This window comes from Haemaphysalis longicornis, unplaced genomic scaffold (genome assembly GCF_048455015.1).
Source record: "Haemaphysalis longicornis isolate Haplotype H1 unplaced genomic scaffold, Haemaphysalis longicornis Haplotype H1 scaffold_8, whole genome shotgun sequence".
In the NCBI taxonomy this organism is placed as follows: domain Eukaryota; kingdom Metazoa; phylum Arthropoda; class Arachnida; order Ixodida; family Ixodidae; genus Haemaphysalis; species Haemaphysalis longicornis.
Genome location: NW_027526445.1, coordinates 191,067,787 through 191,094,382, shown reverse-complemented (window position 1 = coordinate 191,094,382; position 26,596 = coordinate 191,067,787). Strand labels below are relative to the sequence as shown.

Here is a 26,596-nt window from a genome sequence, read left to right as displayed (position 1 = left end):
ACAGCGCCGTATCTTCTCACCTCCGTGTATGAGCTCTAACACGTGAAAAAATTAACGCAGCAAGTTACGCACCTTTTATCAGTTTTAGGAATAAAAATAAGTAAATGTTCGGACACGTGTAACCTCTTGAAATTTGCTTCGCCGAAAGAGGCCCCACGGGCCCCGTTGCACCTTTCACGACTTTAAACGCAAGTGCCAAACTCGACTGCACGCAAAAAGTACGCGCACGCAAAAAGTACGCACACGCGGGATCCAGGCTCGTCAGGTTTACCGTTATAACACCACGTGCGGCGCCGTTCTGGCGTTGCTTTGGCTTCCGGGCAATAAATGATTGCCAGCAAAAACAAAACAAAACAAAAACGAAAGTAGGTTACGTTAAACGCAGGTGCAGGCCGTACGCGTGCACTGTATGGCTTTAAAAGGACCATAAAAGAAAAAGGTGATCGAACAGTAAAGCTCCCTGCTATACTCTGCGCTCATGCAATTACTTCGCTTTGGTCTGTTTTTGTATAACCGCTGCAAGCCAGTTAATAAGAACAAAAAACAACGTAAATATTTAAACGATTTGCGCGGACGTGGTCCGAGATAAAGACGGATAAAAAAATGTAAGGGGTTGCCAGTAGATCGGCATGCGGACGGTAGCAACTAATAAAGTAAAAAAACACACACACACATACACAGCCGCGCCCGGAAGTTATAAAAACTCAAACCGATCCGTAAGAAAAAAAAAAAAAAAAAGAAGAAGAAACGGAAAGCGGAGATGCACATACCGAGTCGTGCGGAGAGGGTGAAAGACGAGGGGAAACCAAGTAGAGAAACCGGCCCGACATGAAAGTGGAGCGCGCTCGTCGAGCACGTTGCGCAAACAGCTCCAACGCTGCGCCACGTTTCCGCAACCAACGCACTTCGCGCTCAATGCAGACCTGCCGCCATCTGTCCGGCGCAACGGCAAACACCGACGCTCCGAGCGCTTGCGAGCGGCGGAAAATTGAAGCACGAGCAGCAACAACGCGTCACAATGGCGGCCACCATTTTGCTGTACAGCTCGCGCGCGCGGAACATGTGCTAGGTAGTAGGTGCTTCCAGCTCTACGCAGCGTTGGGTCTAAACACGGGGAAATCCGTTTTTTAGAAGACGTCTGACGGAACTCAACGAGACTGAACATCGAAAGCCTGCACTGCGTCACGAAGTGAAGTATGGGCGACTCACCGGCTAATTCGCCGGATGCGCCCGCGGCTACGCCTATCGGAGCAGACGACCGTGCAGACGACATCGGGTACACATGCGACAGCGCGAACAAGTTGCGAGTTCTGGAGCTCTACAGCGGCATCGGCGGAATGCACTTCGCCTGCCGGCCCGACAGGGCTCGCGTTGTGGCGGCGGTCGACGTGAACACGACCGCGAACTCGGTGTACGCGTTCAACTTCCCGGAGACGCGGCTGCTGCAGCGCAACGTGCAATCGCTGACCGCCCGCGAACTCGACGCGCTCGGACCCGACCTGGTGACGATGAGCCCGCCGTGCCAACCCTTCACGAGACAGGGTTTGCAGCGCGACTCGCAGGACCCGCGGTCGTCCTCGCTGCTCTCCTTCCTTCGAGTTCTACCCACGATGAGGCGCAAGCCGAAGTACGTACTGCTCGAAAACGTCAAGGGCTTCGAGACGTCCGCAACGCACGCTGCTGTCACGGAGGTACGTAAGTGAAACGTCAACCATGGCTACGGCGATTTGTTAGACAAGGTCTTTATCCACACATTGTTTTGTGAATACCAGCATGGATAAATTTGTTTGCGTATTCACACATTTCCTACTAAAGAAGAAGAAAAAAAAAAAAAAAAAAACGCCCAGTAAACGGGCTGCATTTCACAATCTAAATAGAAAGTAGTTATGGTATCTTCACTTGTCATTCGATGATCTACTTACTTACTTAAAAAAAGCTGAGTGAACGAAAGGAAATCTTAGCAAACGAACCACTTTTTGCAAGCTAATAGGATAATAGGATAACTACGGCCGCTCCATTCAACTTTTCGGGCATATCACTTCGAACGACCAGTAGTCACCTCTAGGGCTTGGCATCTGCCAATAATTTTATTCTGTACACAAGCATAATTACGCCAAGTATGCCAGCACTTGTTAGCAATTGCCGGAAATTTTTGACAAGAATGCCAGCATCCATGGCACCTTATGCACCCACAGCAAAAGATTAAACCCTGCTAAAATACCATTTCGACTGCATTCCAGGCTCTGCAACAGTGCGGCTACCACATCCATCGTTACCTGCTGTCACCCACCCAATTTGGAGTGCCCAACTCACGGCTACGCTTCTACTGCCTCGCCAAACTACGCCCCGCCCGGTTTAGAGACTGTCTCCAAGATGACGGTGGTACGCCTTGTTCGGGGGAATGCATCGAGAAGCCGCCTCCATCGTCGCAACCAACTGGCCCGCCGCCAAGCCTGGCTGATTTTCTCATCAACCCCGGAGCTTCGGAGCGAGTGCTGAGTGACGAGCCAGACTACCTTTTGCCTGACAAGGTTCTCTCGAGGTTTGCACTCATACTGGACATTGTTGACGCCACGTCGACCAATACGTGCTGCTTTACCAAGGGATACGGCCACTACGTTGAAGGCACCGGCTCTGTTCTACTTCAGGTGAGGAAACTTTGATGCAGAAAAAAAAACATATTTTTGGCACGGAAACATTTTAACAGTGAAGCTGTTTAGAAAATCGTAATTTTTCATGTCCGCAGTCAAAAATACTAAGAAACTGCAGAGCGATCATGCGTGCGTGCCTCGTGACGACTGCCAAGCATCCCCGGCGCATGTTTGTCAAGCCAGGCATACCCACTTAGGGAGATTGGCCAAGCTTGGCAAAAAAGAAAAAGAACACTCCAGCATTTGCCGTAATCGTGGCAATGCTTGCTCGGAATGAGAAAGACATGTCATAGCGTACACCACACCAAGGTGATGTACAGTGGTTATCACTTCCAAAAAAATAGCTTACACTTATAGCAACAATGATTGAGTAAAGGTCGTTGCGGCAGCGAAGAAGCAAATCGGCTGCAATTGTTGATTTATTTAAACCATCGTGATGGTTGTGAAAACTGCGCTTTGCTACCTTCAAGTCTTACACGTTAGTGTGAGCTTCCATGATTTTTTTAGCAAGCTCATCTTAATCAGAATCAGGGTGGTGGGGGCGTAGCTCCAGCATTGTCCTTCAGACATGCTCATGGTCACGACCCGCGGATCTTGGTCTTTGGCCTCAGCTTCAAATTCTGAGAAGGCCGATAGCAGCTCTGCAACACACTTTCTGCTCCTATCAACTATTTTGCTATTGTCATCTAATACAAACTGCCGGCACTTATGAATTTTTTGGCACTCAGTGTTCTTGAAAATGCAGCGGAGCTTCAGTAGACTGCTTAGTGCAGTAAGTACTGTTTCAGTACAAGAAGGTGTTTTATTCAACTGCTCGCCTCTGAAATTTGTGTACGGTGCCCTGGCTGTCTACTATAACACAAGTTCAAGGCAGTAGAAATGAGATTTGACACAGTCACGCAACGTCTTTTCGCAATCTCGAGAGGTTTGCCATAGAGCTTCTTCATTTTACTATATACACAGCAAAAGGCAATCAGCGGGCATGCTTTAGGATCACCTGTTGGATGAGATGAGACACGTACAAACGCGTAGTCGCATCTGGTTAGTCTATGACTCAGTATGCAGGTAACCTGCACCAAGAATCAGGTCTGTTATTAGTCAAATATGGGTTATGAATGCAGTCAAGCATGTCAGTGTCTACTGTATTTACATCTGCTAGGCTGTGTTGAAGACAAATTGACCCTAGTCTTGTTGTCAAAACCTAAAACGTGAAAAAAACTTATAATCGCTTGGATAATCAACACCTCCAGCCTATGCAGTTGGCCTGCAGTGATGTTATAGCCGAGCAATTTCTTTCGGAAACACCCACAGCAATCCTGGGTATGCCTGTTCCTACAGATGCAAGTTTTGTGTTAGTAGTACAGAGGGCAACACACTTGTCTAGAACACAGGTTTCATACTTATAGCCTTATCTTGCCTCGGCCGAAAAGCATTTAAAGAAAACTATAGTGTCATTCTCAAGTCTTGACCATATATTTTGACCTCAACGTTTTTTGTGACAAGTTTGAGTCTGCAGTTTTGAGAGGTAACTAGTTGAAGTCGAACTCAGTGTTATAGACAAGGGTGTTGCGCACTGTACAATACATCTAAACAATACCCAAGAAAGCAAAAAAAAAATCATTTTGCAATCCCCTCTGGAGCTCAGACTTGTGTTCATACTAGCCACTTTGCGTGGCACGTAGAAATGGCGGCTAGTGTTGAAGAAGTGAAAAAAGGAAGTTTGGCTGCACCCTTCACTCGTACACCAAACTCAATTTCACTGTTGTTCAAAAACGGATGTTCGTAATAATACCAGAAAGCACTGTGTGACAACAATTTAACCTTTCTTCGTAATAGGCATAACTTCGTTACACGTGGGACTGTCATGACCACAGGAGAAAATGCCCGAGAACAGTGACAGTGTAATTCTGTACATGATGTGGCCACCTTGCACACCGGAGTGCGCTGTAAACCTGTTGTTGCTGCGGTTCCACCACTTCACCGCAGGCACCAATGGACCTGATGCATGAAGTGTACCGCGAGGTTTCCCCTAAAGAAGTAGCATCGCCTGCCGTCCTGGAGAAACTCCGAGGACTCCGTCTGCGCTACTTCACGCCGTCCGAAGTCGCCCGCCTCATGTGTTTCCCCGAGTGCTTCCGCTTTCCTCCGGACTTGAAGCCGAGGCATCGGTACCAGCTGCTGGGCAACAGCATCAACGTTCGTGTGGTGCGCACCCTCATGGACTATTTGCTGGATGACGGCGGTCTTTGATAGATGTGCAAGTGCTGTGGGGGCCATGTGTGTGAGCTCCAATGTTCTTCCGTTAAACAATGGGAAATCTTTGAGATGGGGACACAAAAAAAATAAATGGAGGAAGAACAATGGCGGCCAGATGTGCCATCATTTCTTTTTTGATAAGTGAAATCTATGCTGAAACTTCGAAAGCCGTTTTCTCAAAACAGTTGTTTTTGCCACCTCTGTCGCTTGTTCCGAGGATTTCGTCGTAACCGTCCCGTCCATTTTGATTCCATTTTTTGCATTGCATTCCTTGATGAACAGTCCAGGTCAAGTCAACATGCCTGTTGTACATACACCTCTAAAAAACGGAAAACTAAAAAACATTGTTGTAACAAAAAAAATCCGTCATTAAACTTTGGTGTTTGAAATGGGCATTCGAAATGGGTCCTGGCCACTGGTGTAACCAAAGTTTAATGAGCTGTAAAATTAGTTTCCAGCAATACATAAAATAAATGCTTTCTTATTTCATTCACTAGGGTTCATAGTATTAGAAAATGTAAAGATTACAGTTTTATGACTACCACTGTTTTCTCTATTGTTCCTCCAAAAGTGGCTAATTATCTCTAATTATCTTGGGAACTAATTGACTGACTCAAAAAATAATGGCATATTTGAAATTAGTGAGAAAAAAGCGGCAAGACCGACAAGTTTCACAGGGTTTAGTTCAAAATTAAAAAAGTTCCCTTATTAAGTGATATGCAATGTTAAAAAAAAACGAAGGTGGGGGAGGGGAATCAACATTATAAGGTGGGAAAAAGATATGTAACAATGCTTTGTGAAAGCTTTTGTTTTGTTTCGAAGTCATAGCTTTGAGACAACTACAGATAAAGCAGTCCGAGGTTACAGAACACTTAGAAAGTAAAGCCTTGCGGGTATTGTCAAAGTGAAACTATCTCACGTTCCGTGACTGCAAAGATTTCCCCACTGTTTGAAATGACAGCCAAAATGGATAAGAAAGAATTACCTAAAAGGAACGCTGTTTGTTTTGATTTTGAGAGCCGTGCAAGTGCCTTTGCAGTGCTTATTTTTCTGGCAATCTTGCGCTGATAGAAACAAGGGGGAAGCTGCATTGAAGCATTGTATGTTTACATACTTGTCTCCTTCATTCTTCTTTTTTTACACTCCTAGTGAGACACAATGACTGGCCATGCTAAATGCCTGAATAGTCCTGGAACAAACATGACAGCACTTGGCTACAAGTTCGTGCTTTGTTGCAGTGTCAGGCAAACTGTGTTGTCTCGCCTACATCCTTTTTCACCTAGGCACCACAGGAAGAAATATCCATCTTTGACATTGTGTCCAGTCTCCATACTTCCCACGTTGACGGGAAATAATGGTGTGGCAGCGCACCTGTCGGGAAATCACATGACAAGCGTGGTCCACTCACGTGTTTTGAAGTCCTGCTGGAGGGCCAGAACGTCCCTCGGGTCGAAGTAGGAGTAGATGGACTTGCCCAGCAGCTCTGCCGACGCGTAGCCCAGGAACGCCTCCGTCCTGCGTGATCAACGAAAACAGAAGGACCACCGGTGACTTTTCAGAGCTGTATCCTGGTGGAGTCTTGCATTACGGCACACCATCCGCTTACTTCACATTCGTACCAGTTCAACATCTTAGGTGAAGGAGTTTGGTGGAAACTAGTACGGTAGAGGGAGGTACATGAAACGAATGGTGCAGTGAAGTCGTCAAACAAAGTCTAGAAGATATAACTTTTCAGTGATTTTGTTTCGTTCAGGCTCCTTTACATTAAAATGACATACATTGTCCTTCAAGACTTTTCGCAACTTTTTCTGAACAGTGATATTAAACGTGTTTACAGCTTCAGTGCAAGTAAATATAGTGATTTTTTAAATCGTGACGTGAAAGATATTAAAACAAGATTGCCAAAGCAATGACGTCACTCCTGAGATACCTTGCACAGTCAGGTGGACAGTGCAGAAGTGTCAGCCCAAGGACGCGGGTTCGATTCCCAGCCACGGTGGTTGCTTTTTTGGTGGAGGCGGAAGCAAAAATGTGCGTGTCTTTGAGGTTTCGGCGCACTTTAAAGATCCCCAGGTGGTCAAAATGAATCCAGAGCCCTCCATTACGGCGCGCACGTCATCGCCTATGTAGTGTTGGCGCATTAAACCTGATAATCAGTTCAGAAGTGTTTTGTTCCTCTATACTGCTTGGGAATTGTTGGAGCGCTCCAAAATGTAAATCTGCACCAGTTATTCTATGGTTACAGCTCATCAATATATAGCCAATGTGGTGAGAGATGGACACTGCAATCAGGTGCACAAAAGCACCATGATTTGGTGACTGTGTCTGGCACAGTAGACATTCTGCAAGTGCAAGAAGCACTATGCAAACAGTGCAAGCCAGCTGGTTGTTTCAATACAAAAGAACAATGCACAAGAAAGGTCATCACCTCAATTTTAATAAAAGCATGTTTAGGGGCTAGTTGGTATAGTCTTGAATTCGATAATAACGTGTGCTGCATATTTGGACGAGGGACAGGGACAGTGAAAAAGACAAAACCATACGATGGTGCGCAAACTAGCAACTGGTTTATTGAAAGCTTTATCGTTATTTATAAGCATGCGATGGTGAGTGTACATTAATAGGGTAAACATGATATCTTCGTGCATGTGCACTCATGTGCAATTGGACTTTTCTTTCATCCTTTGTATCTCTTTTTCTGTGAGCGCTATTGTGGGCACGCTGATACATTTGTCAGGTTCCACAGGAAGTACACTGAAGGCCCCAATCACTTCCCGAACCCTTCGGTCCTTCGAGTGTGACAGCACATTTGCTTGCTTCAGCTTGGGTTTACATCCGCATTTTGCGCAGTGGGCTGCAAGGTGGCCTGGCGATTGTAATTCAATAAACCAGTTGCTAGTTTGCGCCCCATCGTATGGTTCACTGTCCCTGTCCCTCGTCCAAATATGAAGCGCACGTTATTATCGAATTCATCACCTCAAACTCTGGAGCTTCAGAAAACTCTGCTTGGCCAGAAGCAGACACAACCTCTGGAGGGAACACCAACCCCAAAGTTCAAGCAGGTACGTTTGCAGCTGGTTTATGGGAAGGTTTGATTGCAATGTGCATTGTGGCCCTGCTTGCAAAGGTCATTTTCTTCATTGCTGCTCCACAGCCCTGTTTTCAAGTGCATACCGCAGTTCTTGGCCATAGCCGCTCCAGGGTTATGTCCCACCGGAGACACAAACGCTTGCTTACAACATCCGTTTACGTAGTCGAGAGTTCGACGAAAGCTCGTCTGGTAAGGTGTCACGACGAGGACGAAGATGCGGTCACTGATCAAGTCAAGGTGAAAACAGACGTTTCGGAACCCGTACTGGTTCCAAAATGTCTTTGTTTTCACCTTGACTTGGTCAGTGAACACATCTCCGTCCTCAGCATCCGTTTACGTGACACTGGCGATCGACTGACTCCCTTTTCTGATTGAGAGTGCGGAACTGGAGTTTATTCGTACTTGCAGAAGATGCGCTGACTATTTCCTTTCTTTTTTCTCATGCAGTGTCAGAGATGCTAATTTAGTCAGAGATGCTAATTTTGTCAGTCAGAGATGCTAATTTTGTTGAAATATGACAACTGTGTTCTTAGGCTGTCTTTTTTTTTTCTCCACTATGCGGGCCTACTATACTCAGTGAGCTGGTGTGTCTCTTTATTTGCACTGATTTTGTTTCAGATTCACTCATTGGTGCTTTGTCTATTCGCCTGCTACCCGTGCTGTGGGTAGGAGTGGAGAACTTGGTTTTCTGCTTGGTATCTGCTGTTTTTTTTTTCTAATCTTCAAATGGGTTCTATTAAAAAATAATTTTGGGCTTCCGCCCCCTTTCATTTAATTTTTTATTGGCTGTTAACCTGCCATAGCATGGCTGAAGCGGGTGTTGTTTCCCACCTTTTATTTTTGTTTTTTTTATGGGAGAACACGGAACAAATAAAGGAATGAAGGGATGCGTCCCACTCTAGAAGAAGTTGGTTACTGCGAACACAACTGATTGATTTTGATTGATTGATTGTGGGGTTTAACGCGCTGACGCAACGCAGGCGATGAGGCGCGCCGTAGTGGAGGGCTCCGGATTAATTTAGACCACCTGGGGATCTTTAACGTGCGTCGAAATCTCGTACACATGGGCGTTTTTGCTTTTCGCCTCCATCAGAAAAGCGGCCGCCGCGGCCGGGAATCGAACCCGCGACCTCGTGCTCAGCAGCGCAACGCCTTAGCCACTGAGCCATTGCGGCGGGTGCAAACACAACTGCAGAGTTCTGTTCACGGCTTGGTGAGTACACAAATAAACAGGGGAGAGGAAACGTCCCAATCGCCTGGCTTTCTACCTTTATGCCTGCTTTACACTACCACATTGTGAAGTAGTTTGCAGCAAAGCAGAAGAAGTTGTTGGGAGTTTTCTAAGTACTGTTCACACAAGCCAAATTGAAATTTATATGTGCAACCAGATGGAAAAGAAGGGCAGCAAGCCAGTAAGCAACAGCCAGTGTGAATTTCGTTTCTGCGGTGTGCTTTTGCTGCTAAATGCCAACACAGTTCACTACCCTTTTGTTAACGCGACGGATGAATCTGTGCCCCTCAGTGGCCGCAGTTGTGGATGTGTGCTTACTCCCACGAAACTCCAACTCAATTGGCACATTTCGAGATGGGCCCAATAGAATCATGCTTGCAAACAGTGCTGGGGGTGGGGGTGGGGGGAGGTGCTGTTTGTTGGAATCTGCCACACGTCATTGTTTTTACAGCAGTTGCTAGGATCGCCTACACCCACGCTTCTCATCGATAGGTACGTACAGCAGAACAACAAAGTGAGAAATAGTTACACAAGTTCTGCAAGATCTTCAGGTTTTCCCGCTCAATTTAATCCAATCGCCATCCAATTTAATCCAAGCACCATCCAATTTAATCCAAGTGCCATCCAATTTAATCCAAGTGCCAACCAATTTAATTCAGCTGTCAGAAGGTTGTTCAGGGGTGTTTTGTGCAGAATCAGGTGCAGCTTTGGGGGCTTTGATGCTCTGGGTGGGATGAAAACGTGGTTTTCATTGATGCCTTACGTGAAAAATATCATATCAAAATATCGTAAGGAAAAATGCCTTACAGGAGTTAAAAATGTTTTTTTTGTGTGTGTGAAAGGAATTGTTGTAAGAAATTGTGCTTTCTAAAAAACAATGTGAGCCGCTTCTAAAAGTGATTTCAGCAGCTGCCGTCGCCTGCTAACGGTAGCCCAATCCGAAAAATTCAAAACAAGTAACACGATGGTTTGCTTTTTGCTGCTGTTCAAGTGAACTTCATCTTCTTCAGAACTTCGCCACCAAGAGTGCACAAAAAATTGTCTTATTTTGAGGTTCGGCTACGTTTCTGCGTCAACACTCTGGTGCTGAGAGTTTCTTCGGTTTTGTTTGTTGCTCATTGCGTTCGAGACTAGGCGGGTTTAAGGCGTTCGTGAAGGCAAATGAGTTGCGTGGAACTCCTTTTAAGCCAATTAGAGTGAATGGCATTAGATTTTTGCATGTAGCAGCAAATTAGTGGCATTAAAACTTAAAACATTAAGCACTTAATGTCATTTTTCGCATACATGTGGCACGGGTATCAAACTCACTGTGGACGTCCAAAGAAGCAGTCTGGCATTTGTTTTTCACGTGTTTCGATGGTGTAGGTAATCCTTAGGCTATCCATGGTGAATCCGAAACTGTAAATTGAGCAGCTCCACTGAATTGATTGTGGGATTTAGTGCACCGAATTTACATCTGTGCTGTGAGGCATGCTGTAGGGGAGGGCTCCAGATTAATGTTGACCACCTGGGGATTTGTACCGTGCGCCGAAATCTCAAAGCACGGGCATTTTCACTTTTCGCCTCCGTCAGAAAAGCAGTCACTATGGCCGGTATCGACCCTACGCCCTTGGACTCAGCAGCACAATGCTTTAGCCACTGAGCCACTGCAGCGGGTATCGCCACTGAATTAGCGGGCCACTGCGTCTCTGCGAAGTACAGGGTGTTACGACGATGATTGTAACACTTTAAATTTTTTTCCTGAGCAAACCACTGCTCGGTTCGTGCTCAAACTTCACACAAAGGTTGCATTTTGTGGCCTATTTTGTTTGACACCAGGAACACCGACGGTACCTGCTTGTTTGTTCTGAAAATAAATAAAAACGATTTTCGCCTACGGGAAAATGGCGGCCGATTTGTACATGCGAGCCAACGCAAGCTGATCTTGGAATGAAAGCGCCACCTGGGGTATGCATAGTGAAACAGACTATGGGTATTCACGGTCCTTCAACAGCAGGAAGGAGCCAAGTGAGGTAGCAGACGATCGGGAAATGTCAGGATGAACCGTGGGAATATTTTATTGTAATTGGTATCAGCTGTTATGTAAGTATTTGTGATCATCGTAACCTAGGGACGAGAGATTTTCTGATTGACTGCTACCTCATTTGGCTCCTTCCTACCGTGAATCCCCATCATTCGTTTCGCTCTGCGCACCCCAGGTGGCACCAGCGTTCCAAGATCAGCTTGCACTGGCTCACACGTCCAAATCAGCCGCCGTTTCCCCATAGGCGAAAATCGTTTTTATTTATTTTCAGAATAAACAGGTCAGTACAATCGTCGTTTCCAGTGTCAAACAAAACAGACCACAAAACGCAACCTTCGTGTGAGGTTTGAGCCCAAACCAAGCAGCAATTCGCTCAGGCGAAAAACTCAAAGTGTTCCAACTATCGCCGCAACGCCCTGCTGTATCCCTGCAGTCCTCGGTGTAAACACGCTATAAGAGGGGGGGGGGCCGCCCTTGCTTGCCTGTCGTCGACGTGCGTGAAGCACATGGAGGGGCTGTGTCGGCTGAGGAAGGTGTGCGACCCGAGGGGCACCTCGATGTTGGACGGGTGCGGGATGCACTGGGCCACGCACACCAGGAAGTGCCGCTTCTCCCGACGCACCACCGCGGGGGGCGAGGCCGCCCCCTGGGAGCTCTCGTCGTCCGTTGCCGACCAGTGCTCCTCCTCTGCGCTGCTGCTGCTGGGCTGCTGCTTGGGCGCCACGTCGCGGAGGACGCGGGTGCCCACGCACTGCATCATCTGCACGGGCAGGGAGAACGGCGTCCGACTTTTGAACACGATGACTTCGACAATTGCGGTCACTAAGCTCATTATGAGTCATATATGTTTTTTTTTTCTAACAGCATTTGTCAGTCCAGCTAGAAGAAAAAAAAAAAAAAACCCCGCAGGCTGGAAATAATCGTCTCTAGCTAGACTAAGAATTTTTCTAGTTAGAAGGTGTCGATTCCGGCTAGAATCTAAGACTCTAGTCAGAAATGAAGCCAAAAATTGTGATTTATTGCTAGAAATGCTCCTTCAATTTTCACGGGGGAGTCATATCAGTTAGAAGGGCCATGAAAACAAAATACAGTAATACCTCGTTAACTCAAACTCGCATATGTCGAAAAATCGGCGGCTAACTCGAAATTTTCCGCGACACCGAACCATTTCCTTTATGTCCCACGTATTTGTTGCCCTTCATTTTGAAGTATTTTTGGGCCAAACTGCGGATATCTTGAAATCTTGACTGAGAGTGGAACGAAAATTTCGCCGCTGCGGACTGTTTCACAAGATTCGCGCGATGCTGCCGCACCCAAGTCCCTGGATTTTTTTCTTGTTTAGCCGCCCCTACCACAAAGCCAATGTTTTTTCCCCAAGCGTGAACTTTGAGCCTAGAGGGATATCAACTTCGTCAAACAACCCTGTGGCATGTCATGTAATGGTAGAGACATGCACAGAGGTACAGTGTACTAGCAGATAAGAGGTGTGTCGTGCGGAGAAAAATCCAATGGAGAGCCCGGGTCCCACCCAGTGAACGTCTCTGGTATGTTTTTTTTTTCTCTTTAAAACCTTCACGAAAAGCAAGATTGCTGCTGTTGAAGAGCTGGTGAGTAGTAGCGCCTTTTTTTGCAAAAAACTCGATATATTCATGGCAATTCCCGCAACTTTGCTTATCTCGAAATGTTTCCCAGTTTTTACTACTTCGTGTTAACTAGGTATTACTGTACAAGTTTGGTTCATTAACCCTTTGTGACATATGTAGCCGTCAGAAAATTTTGAAACTAGGCGTGTATGTTTTTGATAACCAAAATTTCACTTAAAAGCCATAAACAACTTGATCGCATGAGTAGTTAATAAATTAGGTTGTGTCCTAATCGTAAACACTATCGTAAACGTGACCACCGTTTCCTAACCACTGCTACATAGAAAACGTATACGCATTACTGTGATCTGTAGCCCTTATACATTAAAGTAACAGTTTCAGTTTTGCTTCAATAAACATTTTTGCACCGGGTGTTCTTGAACCGCTCAGCCAGCATTCGCATTTCCCGGTGTAGAGTGGGAAATGCGAATGCTGGCTGAGCAGTTCAAGTGGGGATGATGGCGATTGTTACGAAAATGCTCTTAAAAGTCACATGTCACAAGGGGTTAAACGAATTGCTGTGCCCCAATAACAATGATGACAATTTTGTCTTAAACTTCAACCAAGGCTGAGTTCCGATTCGTGGACAGCTTGGTGAACAGCTTACGAAGCTGTATAATTAGATGTCTAAGGGAAGACGAATCGGAAGGGCGCAGCAGTCACCTACACAAACAACAACCTTGAAGCAGACATGTTGAGAAACGCAGATTTCGTAAATATTATCACTGTTATTACTACAAACATTACGTTGACCAAAAATTAAACAGAAACATCTTCACCACTAGTAAATTGCACTAAATATTTCAATAAAGGAACGTTAGTTTGTGACAACATTAATACTCAAAAAGGTGGCGCCGGCATCACTTCTTAGTTTAGACAGGAAAAGTAGCCTGCAACGTTGCTGATTCGGATGCCGTGTCCTCGAAGCAGTCTTCGTTGACTGCTTTGTTCGAATCGGAACGGGGCTTAACATGGCGGACTGTCCGCGAAGACGGCAACGAAGCCGTCTAAAGGGAAAACTGGAATGCTACCCACGTAATCGAGGTATCAAGGAAAAAGCAGATTATAACTTGAATGCTAACTTGCACTTCACACACTGATAGCTATGTTTCTAGTACTGGCCCATGTTATATCACTGCAGTGTAAAATTTGAAAGCTGTTCAATATTTCTTGCGTTTTTTGGGCTAGAAAACGTCTTTCGTGGCTGCAATGGAGCTGAGTGAGCAAAGGCTGGTCCCTTCAAATTGAAGAAAGCCGCATTTTGTCTTTGTGTCCCCTTTACAGAGATGAACACATTAGGTTGATACCCTTGAAGCACTTTTGGCAGATAAGTGGGTTCTCTAATGTGCAACAACATAGCTTTCCAGTACGTTGGCGCCCTCCTATAGCGGTGGGAGGGAAAGAGTACTAAAAACTCCCCCTCCCCAACACATAGCCCTCCGCACGCCCTCCTTCACAGCATCTGCAGATACTTCAGAATGCCTCTGAACGCCGCACTGCATTCAAACCCATGTTTGGAAAGGCTGAAAAGTTTACATTCACTTGGCTTTTATGAAGTAGCCATGATGCCATGAGGTTGCCAATCACTGAGATGTCACCCAGCACCAAAACACTGTGTGACAAAACCAACTTTACAGCCGAGGAAGCAATGCCTACTGATACGGGTGATTCAGAGGTGGCTGCCCCCTCTCCCTTGTACACAGTCAATGGGAAGGGCACGAAACAAGTGAAACTTGCAACTTTAGGGTAGTACCGGAAGCCGCAAACTACCACGATGCTGTCTTGCACTGCCGATAGGTAAAAGCTGCTGCTATACATTATTTTTAATAGTACTAAAACACTTCCAACTAGGCCGGTGTTCCCAAAAACTGCGGTAGTGTGCGTTCATGAGAATGTGTGGATGAGAGGTGCCTTGGTGGAAGACTGGGTGAAGACAGTTTGGCAAGATTGTGCAGGGGTTCTATTGTGTAAGGAGTTGCTCCTAGTTCTCAAATCCTACCGTTGATATTTGACTGATGCTGTGAAGTACATGTGTTCCCAAAGCGGTTCAGGTCCTGCAACGATACCCGGAAGTATGACAAGGCTGCCACAACCCCTCAACGTTGCTACCAACAAGCTGTGTAAAGACATCTAGCGAAGGCATTACGTATAATGGCCTGCGGACGCTGCAAGATCACCTACCAGGCGCATCAAAGTGAACCTTTGCTTAGCCAAGCGGCGGACTGGGTTGAGGAGAAAGTCTAGTACGGACCCGCCGCGGTGGCTCAGTGGCTAAGGCGTTGCACTGCTGAGCACGAGGTCGCGGGTTTGATTCCTGGCCACGGCGGCCGCTTTCTGATGGAGGCGAAAAGCAAAAACGCCTGTGTGTACGAGATTTCGGCGCACGTTAAACATCCCCAAGTGGTCAAAATCAATCCGGAGCCCTCCACTACGGCGCGCCTCATCGCCTGCGTTGCGTCGGCGCGTTAAACCCTACAGTCAATCAATCAATCAAGTCTAGCACGGCTCTTTGCACAATTCTTTCAAAGGTACAAGATGAAACAAGGACACTGACATGAAGTCAGTGACAAAGGAAACAGCAGTGTCGACAAAGGCAACGTTGAGTGAACATCACACCTGCTCACAACAAGCGTAGCAACCGTAGCAAAACCAATGTTCTTGATGCAGTCAAATGCCTTTTTGCATTGGGCCGGTTGCCAAGGTAATTTCTTTTTTCCTGCCTACCGTATTTCGGGTGGCCGCCTTAGATTCAAGTAAATAGGGCATCATCGCTGCACTATCATTTCGCATTATCACGAGATCATTGTGCATTTTTCCTTTTTTCAAGGGCAGATATGACAGTGCAGCTTGACATGAAACTCTTTGTGTTAAATCCTGAATGCATCGCCAGGTTCTTTTCGAACAGTTTTTGTTAGTTTCCCACTAAGTAAAAAAAAAATAACTCGAAAAAATTGGGCCCATCTCCCCGCGAGGGGGACTCGAGTAAATGCGTCGCATAGGGGGTGGGTGTATTGCGCTAACGTTTAGTGTTTGGGGAGTTGGTGGTAGTGAATGCGTTGTATCAGCAGCTTCTTGACGTAGTTTGAATGAGTCAAGGATATAAGGTGCGTTCGTAGCCTCCCATTCTGTGTCGGCCTTGTGGCGCAGTGGGTAGAGCACCATCTACATTGCGTTACGCCCGCAGGGTCGAGGGATCGAAACCAGGCGCCGGATAGTATTTTTTTTTATATAGTGTAGGGGGAGGGGTGCGGACTACGACTACGGACGTCAATGCGGGTGACATCGTGAGTTACTGAAATGCTCTGCATTTAAAACACCTGCATCCTTGATAATGTTATAGTGCCAAGGCTGCACGCCCCCATTGTTTCTTGCGGCACCTGCTAAAAACTGCAACGGTAGTTTTCACTCTGTTTGCAAATCATTTTGGATCATTAAACGTAATTAGCAATCACCATAACTGCTGCTTGCATTGCCCTTTGCATACTTTTGCTACATCATTGCGGGCATGTTGAACAAGTAGAGGGGACTGTTGTCCACAAAGCTGCCTTGATTTTTCCATCTGGAACCACCTCATAAGCACAATTGGTGGCCTTTTAACCCATGCCATCTGTGGTGGTGTGAGGTACCAGTTCGTTGCTAAGAGAACTCTGGATACACTTTGCGTGTAGTCTTAGCGGGAGGGAATTTTCCTTGAAAATAACCGCTCAGACTGCGCAAAGGTTAAAACGCAGAGGCCTCGCATAAAAGCTCCTGTGCATGCATGAATGCCCAAAGGATGAGGTGAGAAAAGCTCATGTCTGGCAACCAGTCCACTAGTGAATGCACGAAGGCCCCATAAGCCTTGCGTTAAACTGCCTATATGCAACAATTCTTCATCTCTGCCTTTGTTCTGAACATGCCATTATCATAAGACAAAGATAATGTTCCTGTATGGGCATACGTCTTGTCTGAGCTCACTAGGGAGGTTAATTAAGCCATTGCAAAACTCCACAGCACCTCAAACTTTTCATTTCCCCAGCACAATGTGTCAGGCCTGGAGGCAATGATTGTCACAGTGGCGACAATGGAACTCCGCAACTTCTGTCAAGGCCATTAGTTTTCTCTCCCCACTGCCACATGTACTGCAGACAAAATAAAAAGGTAAAAAACTCAAGGCACGTGCGCTGGTAAGTATTTTTTGCACATCTATTCTTACTTCAAGCACTGCCGTTCTTTCTCTCGACACGTGTTTCTTGTGAGCTACTCCGGACATTCCTTCTTCAATAATGCTTACAGCGCCTATTCTGACTTTCACTCCTGTTTGTGATGGAGGCTAAAGACGGAAACGTTTCTTCAGCACACAGTAAAGATCCCCAGGTGGTTTAATTAAATTAATCCATGGCCCCTCCCACACTATGGTGAACCTCATAGCTCACAAGTAGCTTCAGCACATACTCAGAAAAATTGAAACTTCTGCATCAGCTCTATATAATCAGCCATGCCATAGTACAGTCGAAAATCCTCAATTAGTCAGGCATAGTTAGACACTACAATAAACCTCAGCCCACTGCCAACATTACGGCCAAAACATCCTGACGACACCTCTGGCTGAAATATTGGGGCTCTTCAATTATCTGTCCCAAATTCACTGCCAACTGTCCAAAACACGGTCCAAGATTCATTTTTCCTGCATATTCGTAAGTTGAGCAGAGTTTTTGGACCACCCTCTGACTATTAGCAGCGAAGGGGAGACTGATTATCAAAGAAAGCCCCACTGACACCAGACAGATGCTGCTGTGTGACTACCCAAATACTCATTTGCATTTAACAGAAACAGCTGCTGATTTGCTCCATTTTGCATTCTTCACGGTGCGATCACACGAAGCAAGAGCAATCGCTGCCAACACACCAAGGTTAGTTCCACTCACTTTCCGATACTACCACCACCTCTTTCCAAAGTTTTGCTTTGCAATTCTGGACTTCCACCATGGTGCCAATTTCCCAGGTCATTGTCCGCCCCCTTTTGATTGATTGTAGGGTTTAACGCGCCGACACAACGCAGGCAATGAGGTGCGCCGTAGTGGAAGGCTCTGGATTAATTTCGACCACCTGGGGATCTTTAACGTGCGCCGAAATATCGTACGCACGGGCGTTTTTGCTTTTCGCCTCCATCGAAAAGCGGCTGCCACTGCCGGGAATCGAACCTGCGTCCTCGTGCTCAGCAGCGCAACGCCTTAGCCACTAAGCTCCACCCCCTTTTTTTTGCAGCACAACCCTCCATCACCGCTTCTTCCCATCAAACGTGCGTCCCTTTCCCCACGACTGGTCGGCACGCCCACCTTGTACGACGAGGCTGACTTGACGGTGACGCCGCGGCCCTTGCTTCCCAGGATGCAACGCAGGCGCATCAGGAAGTGGCACGGCTCGCAGGCCGGAAGGTCTTCGGGGAGGCTGCCGGGCAGCAGGGCGGCCTTGAGCTCGTCATGGTCACACGGGTGGCACACCTCGTACATATTCTGCCCTATCAAGTCCACCTGCGTGACGGGGAGGGGGAGGTGTCAAATGGGCAAGCGGTGCTTGAAACTGGGCTGGTTGGCACTGACGCTTCAGCCTAACCTGCTCTTCAACGTAAAGTAAAAAACTGCGCGATTTTGGACGGCCACAAAAAGGGAGGGAACACAGCACAGGTTTTACTTTACGTTGAAGACGCACCAACTCGCCCACCAACAAGTTCTTCTAAACTACCCTGCTCACTTGAACACACATACACACACACAAAAAAAGACACCACTCTTCCATGTCCTGTTTCTTTCAACCGTTACTATCCAGACTTTCAATCAGACCTCTGTACTCTGTGAAGACGCAGAGCAGATCCACAGCACATCATATCGTCCTGCCATGAGCTCTAAAAAATACAACTGACAACAATAGCAATGCTGATATTTGTGCACTTAGAAGATACAATATTACGACTACAGCACAATGGGAGACTGTTCTGCTCAGATCCACACCGGAGCCACAACTCAGTAGTCCAGGTGACCAAAGATGCTGGAAGGAGACAACACATCTTGGCTAATAGCTAAGAAGGGTGGAGGGCGGGGGGGATTATTCAAGACGTCACCCCTTTAAAACCTACCTCAGGCATTAATAAGGTCACCACTCTCTACCAGTTTACTGGCAGCACATACAACACATCTTGTACAGAGGGCAACACCCTTGTCCATAACACAGGTTTCGTAATTATAGCGCTATCTTGCCTCGGCCGAAAAACATCTGAAGAAAACTATAGTGTCATTCTGAAGTCTTGACCATATATTTTGACCTCAACGTTTTTTGTGACAAGTTTGAGTCTGCAGTTTTGAGAGGTAACCAGTTCAAGTTGAACTGAGTGTTATAGACAAGGGTGTTGCTCACTGTACTGCATGACATAGCAAAACCCTACCCCACGATGAACTACATTAACTTCCTCATACTCTTAGTGACAAGGCTTCCCCAGCATGCTCTTCCCTTCAAATTAATTAGATGGAATTCATTGTTGTCACGCCAGGGAATGCTGCAGTTTTTAACAATTCTGAGGTTGCAACAAAAAAGAAGTAATTGCACTGACAGGCCTATTTCTTTGTGCGGGTGAGCAACGGGGTTGGGGTTGGAGGCAGATACACGAAGAGACATAGAAAAGAGATAAAACTATGTTCCAACCACTATTACGTGCAAGCAAGATATGCAACAAGACACCCACTCTTTGGCCTAGCTTGAAGGTTGGTGGGGGAGGTGGCATCAGCTGCAAACTGGAGCTGATACCCAAGCTATTTGTAGCTACGCAAACAGCAACAGTGCTCCCTAATGACTTCTTCAAGGAACCGCTAAGCAGTTTTTGAGAGGTGTCCCCACTGAGCCAGTCTCCTAGATAAGTGACCACACCAGCAAAAAGTGGGCACACACATCATAATGTAGAGCATACTACCAAAGGACAGAAAGCTATCACCTTGTACAGCTCAAAATGGCAGCTATGGTAAGTAGTTCGCAGCGCAATCACTCGTATCAGTTGGACACGCTCTAGTTAATGCAAATGTGGCAGGGCGGAAGCGATGCGACCCGGCACGAACCGGTGACAGCCCAACCGCTTCGTGTAACATGCATAACAGACCCAGGGCTTATCTATCGAGGCCATTGGCCCATGCACCAGACAGTCCGTATCTCGGAGAGGCCCTTGCCTTTTCCTGGAAATGCACAACGGCCGGGCGTTCTCGGAAGCGCGGCCAGCTTATGCAAACACTGTCGGAGGCAAACACACGCGCTCCCTGATAAACACAGCACCTCCCCCTCTGCATCTCAGAATAACCGCGATGCCAAATGACGGGCAGAGATAGGGGGAATGGCGACAGCACAAACCGGTTGCAACCGCACCCTGCGCATAAATCACAATCGAGACCGCTTGACCCAACCCGGAAGCCCCTGCCACGTGATTGGTTGCTCTCGACAGGGCATTTACTTGGAGTGCAGAGAACTGACGCAGCTTGAAACATTTCTCAGTAGGGTGTAATGAGTACTCCTTCTAGCGATCGACTCACTGGTAGGCACAATTTTTTTTCACTGCTAATTTGTCACTATTCAGACTGCTATATATTGTTTTTCGTTTGTTATGCAAATCAAGTGATACTGTTGCTCTGCTGGATTTCTGTACGTGAAGATATGGCACTTGCTGTGTTGTTGACATATTACACATACGTCCCGTAAACCTTCACTCACTATATGCCATTTAGGGGGCATCGACCTCTGTCGAGCCTTTGTACGGCTTTCCTTGTGTGTGCCTCCGAAGAACTTTGATGTTAGAATAAACCAAACTGAATGAAATTGAATTAAACTTGTGTTGAGTGACTTTGCAAACTTGCGACGAGTACTCTCACGGTTGTGTGAGACCAACCACCTAGTCATCACGCTCACATTTTCTAGCCCTAGAAGCTTTGCAAGGCACACAAGTTTGACTACATACGATACAAGAGCCCGAGTACGTCAGCCCGCAACGAGCAGGCAGCCTTGCTGAATTCACAGGCACAGAAGGGGACAGGGGAGTTGAGAGTGCAGCCAATGAACAAAGACGTAGGGCCGTCCTGATTAACAGCCAGGTGACTCCACCTCGCCCTTCACCGGAATCACAACACGGCAGTCATATCCCACAGCCTCGCCTGTCATGTTGTTTCAAATGCTTCAGCATTTCGACGTGGACCCAAAGGGAACACCTGTCTGCCCGTCTCTAACACCTGATCTGTCGCACTTTCACCGTATACAGAAACGCTGTTAATAAAAGGAGCTAGGGCATTCAGACTGATGTCAAACCTCTCATACTGCTCCTGAAAAGACTGCCTTCCAAGCAATGCATTTGTGTACAGTAGTGAAGCCAACTTTAAAGGGGCTCTGTGCACAGGGCTTCACAGATATACATGGCCGCTTGAGGAGATTGTTAAGAAAAGGCCCTTGGGCCTTCCTGGTAGGATATCACGTGGTGGTTGAAAAATAATTTGCAGCAATGCATGTGTGTACAGGGAAGCCACCAGAGTGGCTCAAGCCTTTATTCAACGTTTCCTGCTTGGGAGTTTCTGCAATTTTATATTCTGCAATCTCTCCATTACGCTTTACTGACCAAGGACGGAATCACGAGCTTACAGCCATACCAAAAGCGTCTCTTCTAAGCCACGCATTAGGGAGCATGACCTTCGCAAGTTCGTGTGTCCGCTTCAAAAGCCCTGAACATGCTCGAAGTGGACGGTTTACGAAACAGACGCAGACACCAGGGTGCCCTCACCTGGTTGAGACCCAGGTGACGTCCCACGTTGCCCGAGAGGAAGACGATCTCCCCCTCCGCGGACAGGACCAGCAAGACGGCATCCAGGGCCTCCAGGACAGACGAGTCGTACGGGCTGCAGTTCCCAGTCTTGGCATCCTCTGCACAACGCGATAAAGAAGCGCGGAATAAAGCAGCATACCACACACACTCGCTGTGCCGAACTTTAAGCAAATTAGACAGACGACTCTTTTTTTTTTTTTTTTTTTTTGTTAAGGAGTACTGACACGAAATTTTTGTGTTTCGTTTTTTTCGTTGCTATGGGTGCCTATTAGCCCACTAATGGCCTATTAGACAGTCGATCGCAGTGCAAACAATCATTTACGGCGTCGTTTATTCGTGTCAGTATCGGTTTTGACAAAACGAACACCGAGCGGCCGCCATGACAGGAAGGTGCACGTGACGTCACCATTCTTGTTGCACCGCTGATGGTCTGGATGCGCGCGCGAGCGAGCGCACGCGTGCACCCAGACCGGCGGAGGTCTTCGCCATCCCCACGCGCCCAGGCAGCATGATGTCAGTCCCAAAACCATGACGTGATATACATGGTGTAGCAGCACGTGCCAACCGCAGCCGGCACGTCGGCTACATCACGGGAGAGCCGACGTCGGCAGTTTGGGGCAAGGAGCAGATGATGTCATGTCTCCCCGCTCTGGGCTTTCTTGTGCGGACAGAGACTAAAATGCATTTAAAAAATGTTTTACTGAATGCTTACTCTTGAAACTTGCTGGGAGATATCTCCTGATAAGAAGGAAGCATTTTACATAGTTATCTGAGCTTTGAAATTTCGTGGCACTACTCCTTTAATGAATAAGCATAACTTGGTGGCCTGGAATTCTGTCAATTTGTTTGTTGTAAGATACGCCATGATCCCTGAAATGATGACGTGAGATATGATAAAAGACCTCGAAGCTTTTTATAACATTGTTCCTAGGGCCGTGGGCACCAAATGGAAACATAAGCAGAGGGGTATGTGCGAAATTGAGCCCTTGGAGACAATATTTACGCACAATTTGACAATTTTTGCTTGGGAATGTCAACAATTCTTTTTTGGATTGGTAGTGCAAGGGGGAACAGTGTTATGCCCTACCAAGTTTGACCGAATCAACTGCACTGAGTGCCTTACTGCTGTCCTCTGCACGAATGGGCACCTAAAGAAGGGGGAAATGTTGATGGCGTGATTCGAGAAGCCATGACACCCACAATGCATAGCTGTAGTACGTTCTTGTTACTCGGCCAACATTTATAGGTCTGACAGGCATGCATATGGGTCTACAGCAGTAAGGGGTCAATCAAGTTCAGAACGCCTTTCCAACACCTGCCTCCACCCTTCTTCAAATATCGAAAACTAGGAGGAAAACTTCACAGACAATTCTTTTTTTTTTTTTTTGAAGAACTTGGTTTCTGTGCTTACATTTGACCCTGTTGTGTTTTGGCACGGTATGTTGCATCCACACATATCCTGCCAATGACCTCTCTTCCTTCCACAACTTTTCATCCCATTTTTCTGTCGTCTGGATGGTCCACTGATGTAATTTCTATGCTCTTATCATTAAAGTGATGTAAAGATCTGCTGACACAACATCTCCCCTCCGCAGGAATTTTTCCACCGCGCAACTGGCCAATTTATCTCCACCTATCACTCGCGACCGCAACAGCCTCCAAGTCACCCGCATATTTTCGCTTCCCGACAGACAAAAAAGATTATGTGGTTCGAGTAATCACGCTTCGGGTCGCCCTGAGCACACAGTCTGATGCACCATAAGTGCCCCATTAGGGGCCCTTACCCCCGACCTCACTATTGGGTGACAATGTTTGCCCGAAAACATCCCCCAGACAGTATGGGGGAGAGGGGAGGGGGGAAAGATAAGGTGCTCCTCACAATCATTTTTGCACGTGGTAGCCTGAACGGTCAACAGAGACAGGAGAGGGGGGAGGAGGGGAAAGAAGGCACAACACCGCAAGCCCAGGTCAGTGCGTGTGTTGACTCGGTACAGAGGTGTGAAGGCCGACGGCTGCGCGATACGAGTGTCGCTATCAACCTCACACCTATTGGCAAAAGGCAATCGCAGAAAGGCTTGTGTTGAAATCTCGAGAACACAGCTTAAGTACCACTCCTGGATTATGATATTACACTCTACTATATAGCTTATGTCACACTGATCCTGAGGTCGTCACGTGATTCATAGGCTCTCTTGAGTGGTAATGCCAAAAAGACCATACACACCGAACTCATCCCTTCATCCAAGCCTGTCACGGGTACAGTATAGCCCACTTATAGCAAACCTGGTTTTAACGAAATCCCGGCTCTAAAGAACAAATCTTTGCTTCCAATCGCCATTTGCATGCATACATTTTATGTTCAGATATAATGAAGTGATTTCCTTTTCCTGATGGGGCTGAACAGTAGTTAAGAGTTGGTATTCATTGGTGTGCAGAAGTTAATTTCCCAAACCATTATTTACAACCGCTCTGAGTAGTTTACCTTGTATAACCTTTTTTCTAACCTTTTGGGAGAAACCTTCAGCCTTCCCTTATATGCCATGCTGTCGAGAAGAAAAAGAATGGGCCGCATATCTGCTCCTTTCGTTGCAAATGTCGACAAAAGGCGATAGTCTTTCGTTGACATTTGCCAAGTAAATGCCTTCCTTCGCTTCCCCGCTCACCTCTCGTGTTGTTCCGCTTCCGTCGCGCTCCTCCCAAGGTAAACACGCTAAAGGTTTGCTCAAGTCAATTTAACTTTACCGCGTTCCACTGCTCCAGGCCAGGTGCCTCGATGCCAGCGCTGCTGTACGGCGGAGACGGGCGTGAATCGAGGCGCCCTACTTGAACATTTATAGAACTGTGTTGCCCTAGTCTACGTGCGTTCCAAGCAGAACGTGAAACCTATCTAGTGGAACCTTTTGTAACTGTCGCCTCTTGATTTCTTGAAATGCCGCCAGGAGCTATAGTGACGCGGGCGACAGCAGACGAGAGTGTGAGTTTTTTTTTCTGCTATGACTGTAGTATTTCATTTCACAAAAACCAAGCATCTATGAAATTTTTTATAAAGGAATGCTGTAAATATCTCTGGTGTATTAATTTTCTGTCTTATATTTGCATAATGTCTTGTTCTTTTTCAACAATGTTGAAACGTATGAACATATAAACCAGACTTGCATGTTTAGATTTGGCTGCGAGTATGTAAGACTAGTGCGCAGGCTTCGTTTCACTTAGGCCAGGTGGCTGAATCGAGTCACAGACAGACCGACAGACAGACAGACAAACAGACAGACCAAAATTTCTGGGTTTAAGTAGCCCAAGAAAGACTATCGTCTTTAAAAGCACTGTGGATACATTGCAGCTGCCGCACGAATGCAAATCGACTGAAAAAACTCAGAACATGGCCTTCACATTATAGTCTTGAATCTGTTGTGGTAATTAGAGAACATTGGTCACTAACTTTCGTGTCCTCTTACTGACTTTTTTTTGCTGACAACAATATTTTAGCAGGGAGCTAAGCAGAGCCTTTGGCATGGCAAACTATTACACCAAGAGCTCCAGCTAGCAATGAATGAGCTAGTAAAACACTTGACATACAAAACAGAAAAGCAGCTAGTGTCGCTCAACCGACTGAAATACGCCATGAAGAACAAGTTAAATCAGCTAAAAGCAGGTGAAAATGGCTTCTGCATTACAAAGACAAGCATATGAAGCAGCAACGTAACTGTGATAGGGGAGTTAAACAAAGGAATGGCACCAAAGTTTTCCAACACCACGTCAGGCCCTTGCCTATAACCTCCAGACAGTCTGGGAACCCTCGAATCCTGGAAAGGCCTCAAAACAAGCTTTGAAAGCAAAGATAGAGAAAAGCGCCGCTATCACCAGAGCTGCCATTATCGGATCACTTAGACAGAGAAGCACCTCTTTGGTGGAATATCCCGGCCTCCATTATGTCATCCAGTTGAAGAAGCCTCCTCTCGCAAAAGCGTTTCCCACCTTTTACGCTCTACCCGGCTTAGGGGATAGAGATAAGAAGTGGCACGGGGCTAATCTTTTGACAGTGCTATCACTGCCTCCAAACGGCTGCCACTAAAAGATGGAGCTGTCCCTAATCCCCTAATGCGACACGCAGAAAAATATCTTGCTTTTCTGCCGGTTTTCGCAGCACTCAGTAGCTCGGGGTTTCCTGCCGTAAGGTTCAGCAAAAGGACAACTCCAGTGGAAAAACAAATATCTCAATCTCAAAGCTGATCTTGAAGCAGCAACCGTGCATTGAAGTTGTGAACATCAGCACCGGGTGTGGTAATTATTGATTGAAAGTGACGACCTAACTAGAATTGTTCATGAATTCATTCACTGGATCTATATTTGCTTGATTCACTATTTTGCAGGCTTTGGCTATCCCACTCTCTGAAGGTGTGTTCTTGACAGTGGGCACGTAGCGAATTGAAGGCATGCTGGCAGGATTACCTCACAGGGGTGCTCCAGATTTCAGTCAGGTGACGCCGTTGATTGAAATTGCTGATACGGCGTGTGTAATTCATTGGGCTAACTTATTTATTTGATTAGCTGTTTCACCCTGCGGGTATATGTTACTCAATCTGTATATGCATGTATGCATATCGACTGCCTGACTTAAGAGACAACACTGCAGGAGAAGCCAGCTTAACAGGCTGACAAAGAACACCAACCTTTTACAGTTATTGTGCATTTTCAGTAGTTCAGAGCCTCATGTGAAATAAGACATCGAATTTCGGTCATGGATTAGTAACCAAACACATTGCCCCAGCTACTGGACCAATCTTTGTTCCCATCATCTAACCCCTATCGACTTCGACCTGCACTTCCATCAGTTCTGCACATTCTCTTCATAGATAAAGTCGTTTGGTATCTTTTAG

General features: G+C 46.6%; 2 protein-coding genes across 3 annotated transcripts in view; one reads left to right on the top strand and one right to left on the bottom strand.

Annotated features, from left to right (window-relative positions):
• The window catches only part of LOC144149808 (hypoxia-inducible factor 1-alpha-like), a 235,900-nt gene that overhangs the window by 96,891 nt on the left and 112,413 nt on the right, over window positions 1–26,596 (bottom strand). For both annotated transcript variants that reach the window (XM_077681457.1, XM_077681456.1), the window contains exons 3-6: window positions 21,678–21,817; window positions 18,214–18,408; window positions 11,735–12,012; window positions 6,316–6,422 (exon numbers count right to left, since the gene is read on the bottom strand). In XM_077681457.1, the coding sequence (XP_077537583.1) occupies window positions 6,316–6,422; window positions 11,735–12,012; window positions 18,214–18,408; window positions 21,678–21,817 (720 nt within the window). The remainder of the gene's footprint in view (window positions 1–6,315; window positions 6,423–11,734; window positions 12,013–18,213; window positions 18,409–21,677; window positions 21,818–26,596) is intronic.
• On the top strand, window positions 824–5,040 carry Mt2 (tRNA (cytosine(38)-C(5))-methyltransferase). The gene is made up of 3 exons (XM_077681458.1): window positions 824–1,691; window positions 2,241–2,648; window positions 4,638–5,040. Exons 1-3 carry the CDS (start codon window positions 1,197–1,199, stop codon window positions 4,899–4,901), a joined length of 1,167 nt encoding a protein of 388 aa, XP_077537584.1. The 5' UTR covers window positions 824–1,196; the 3' UTR covers window positions 4,902–5,040.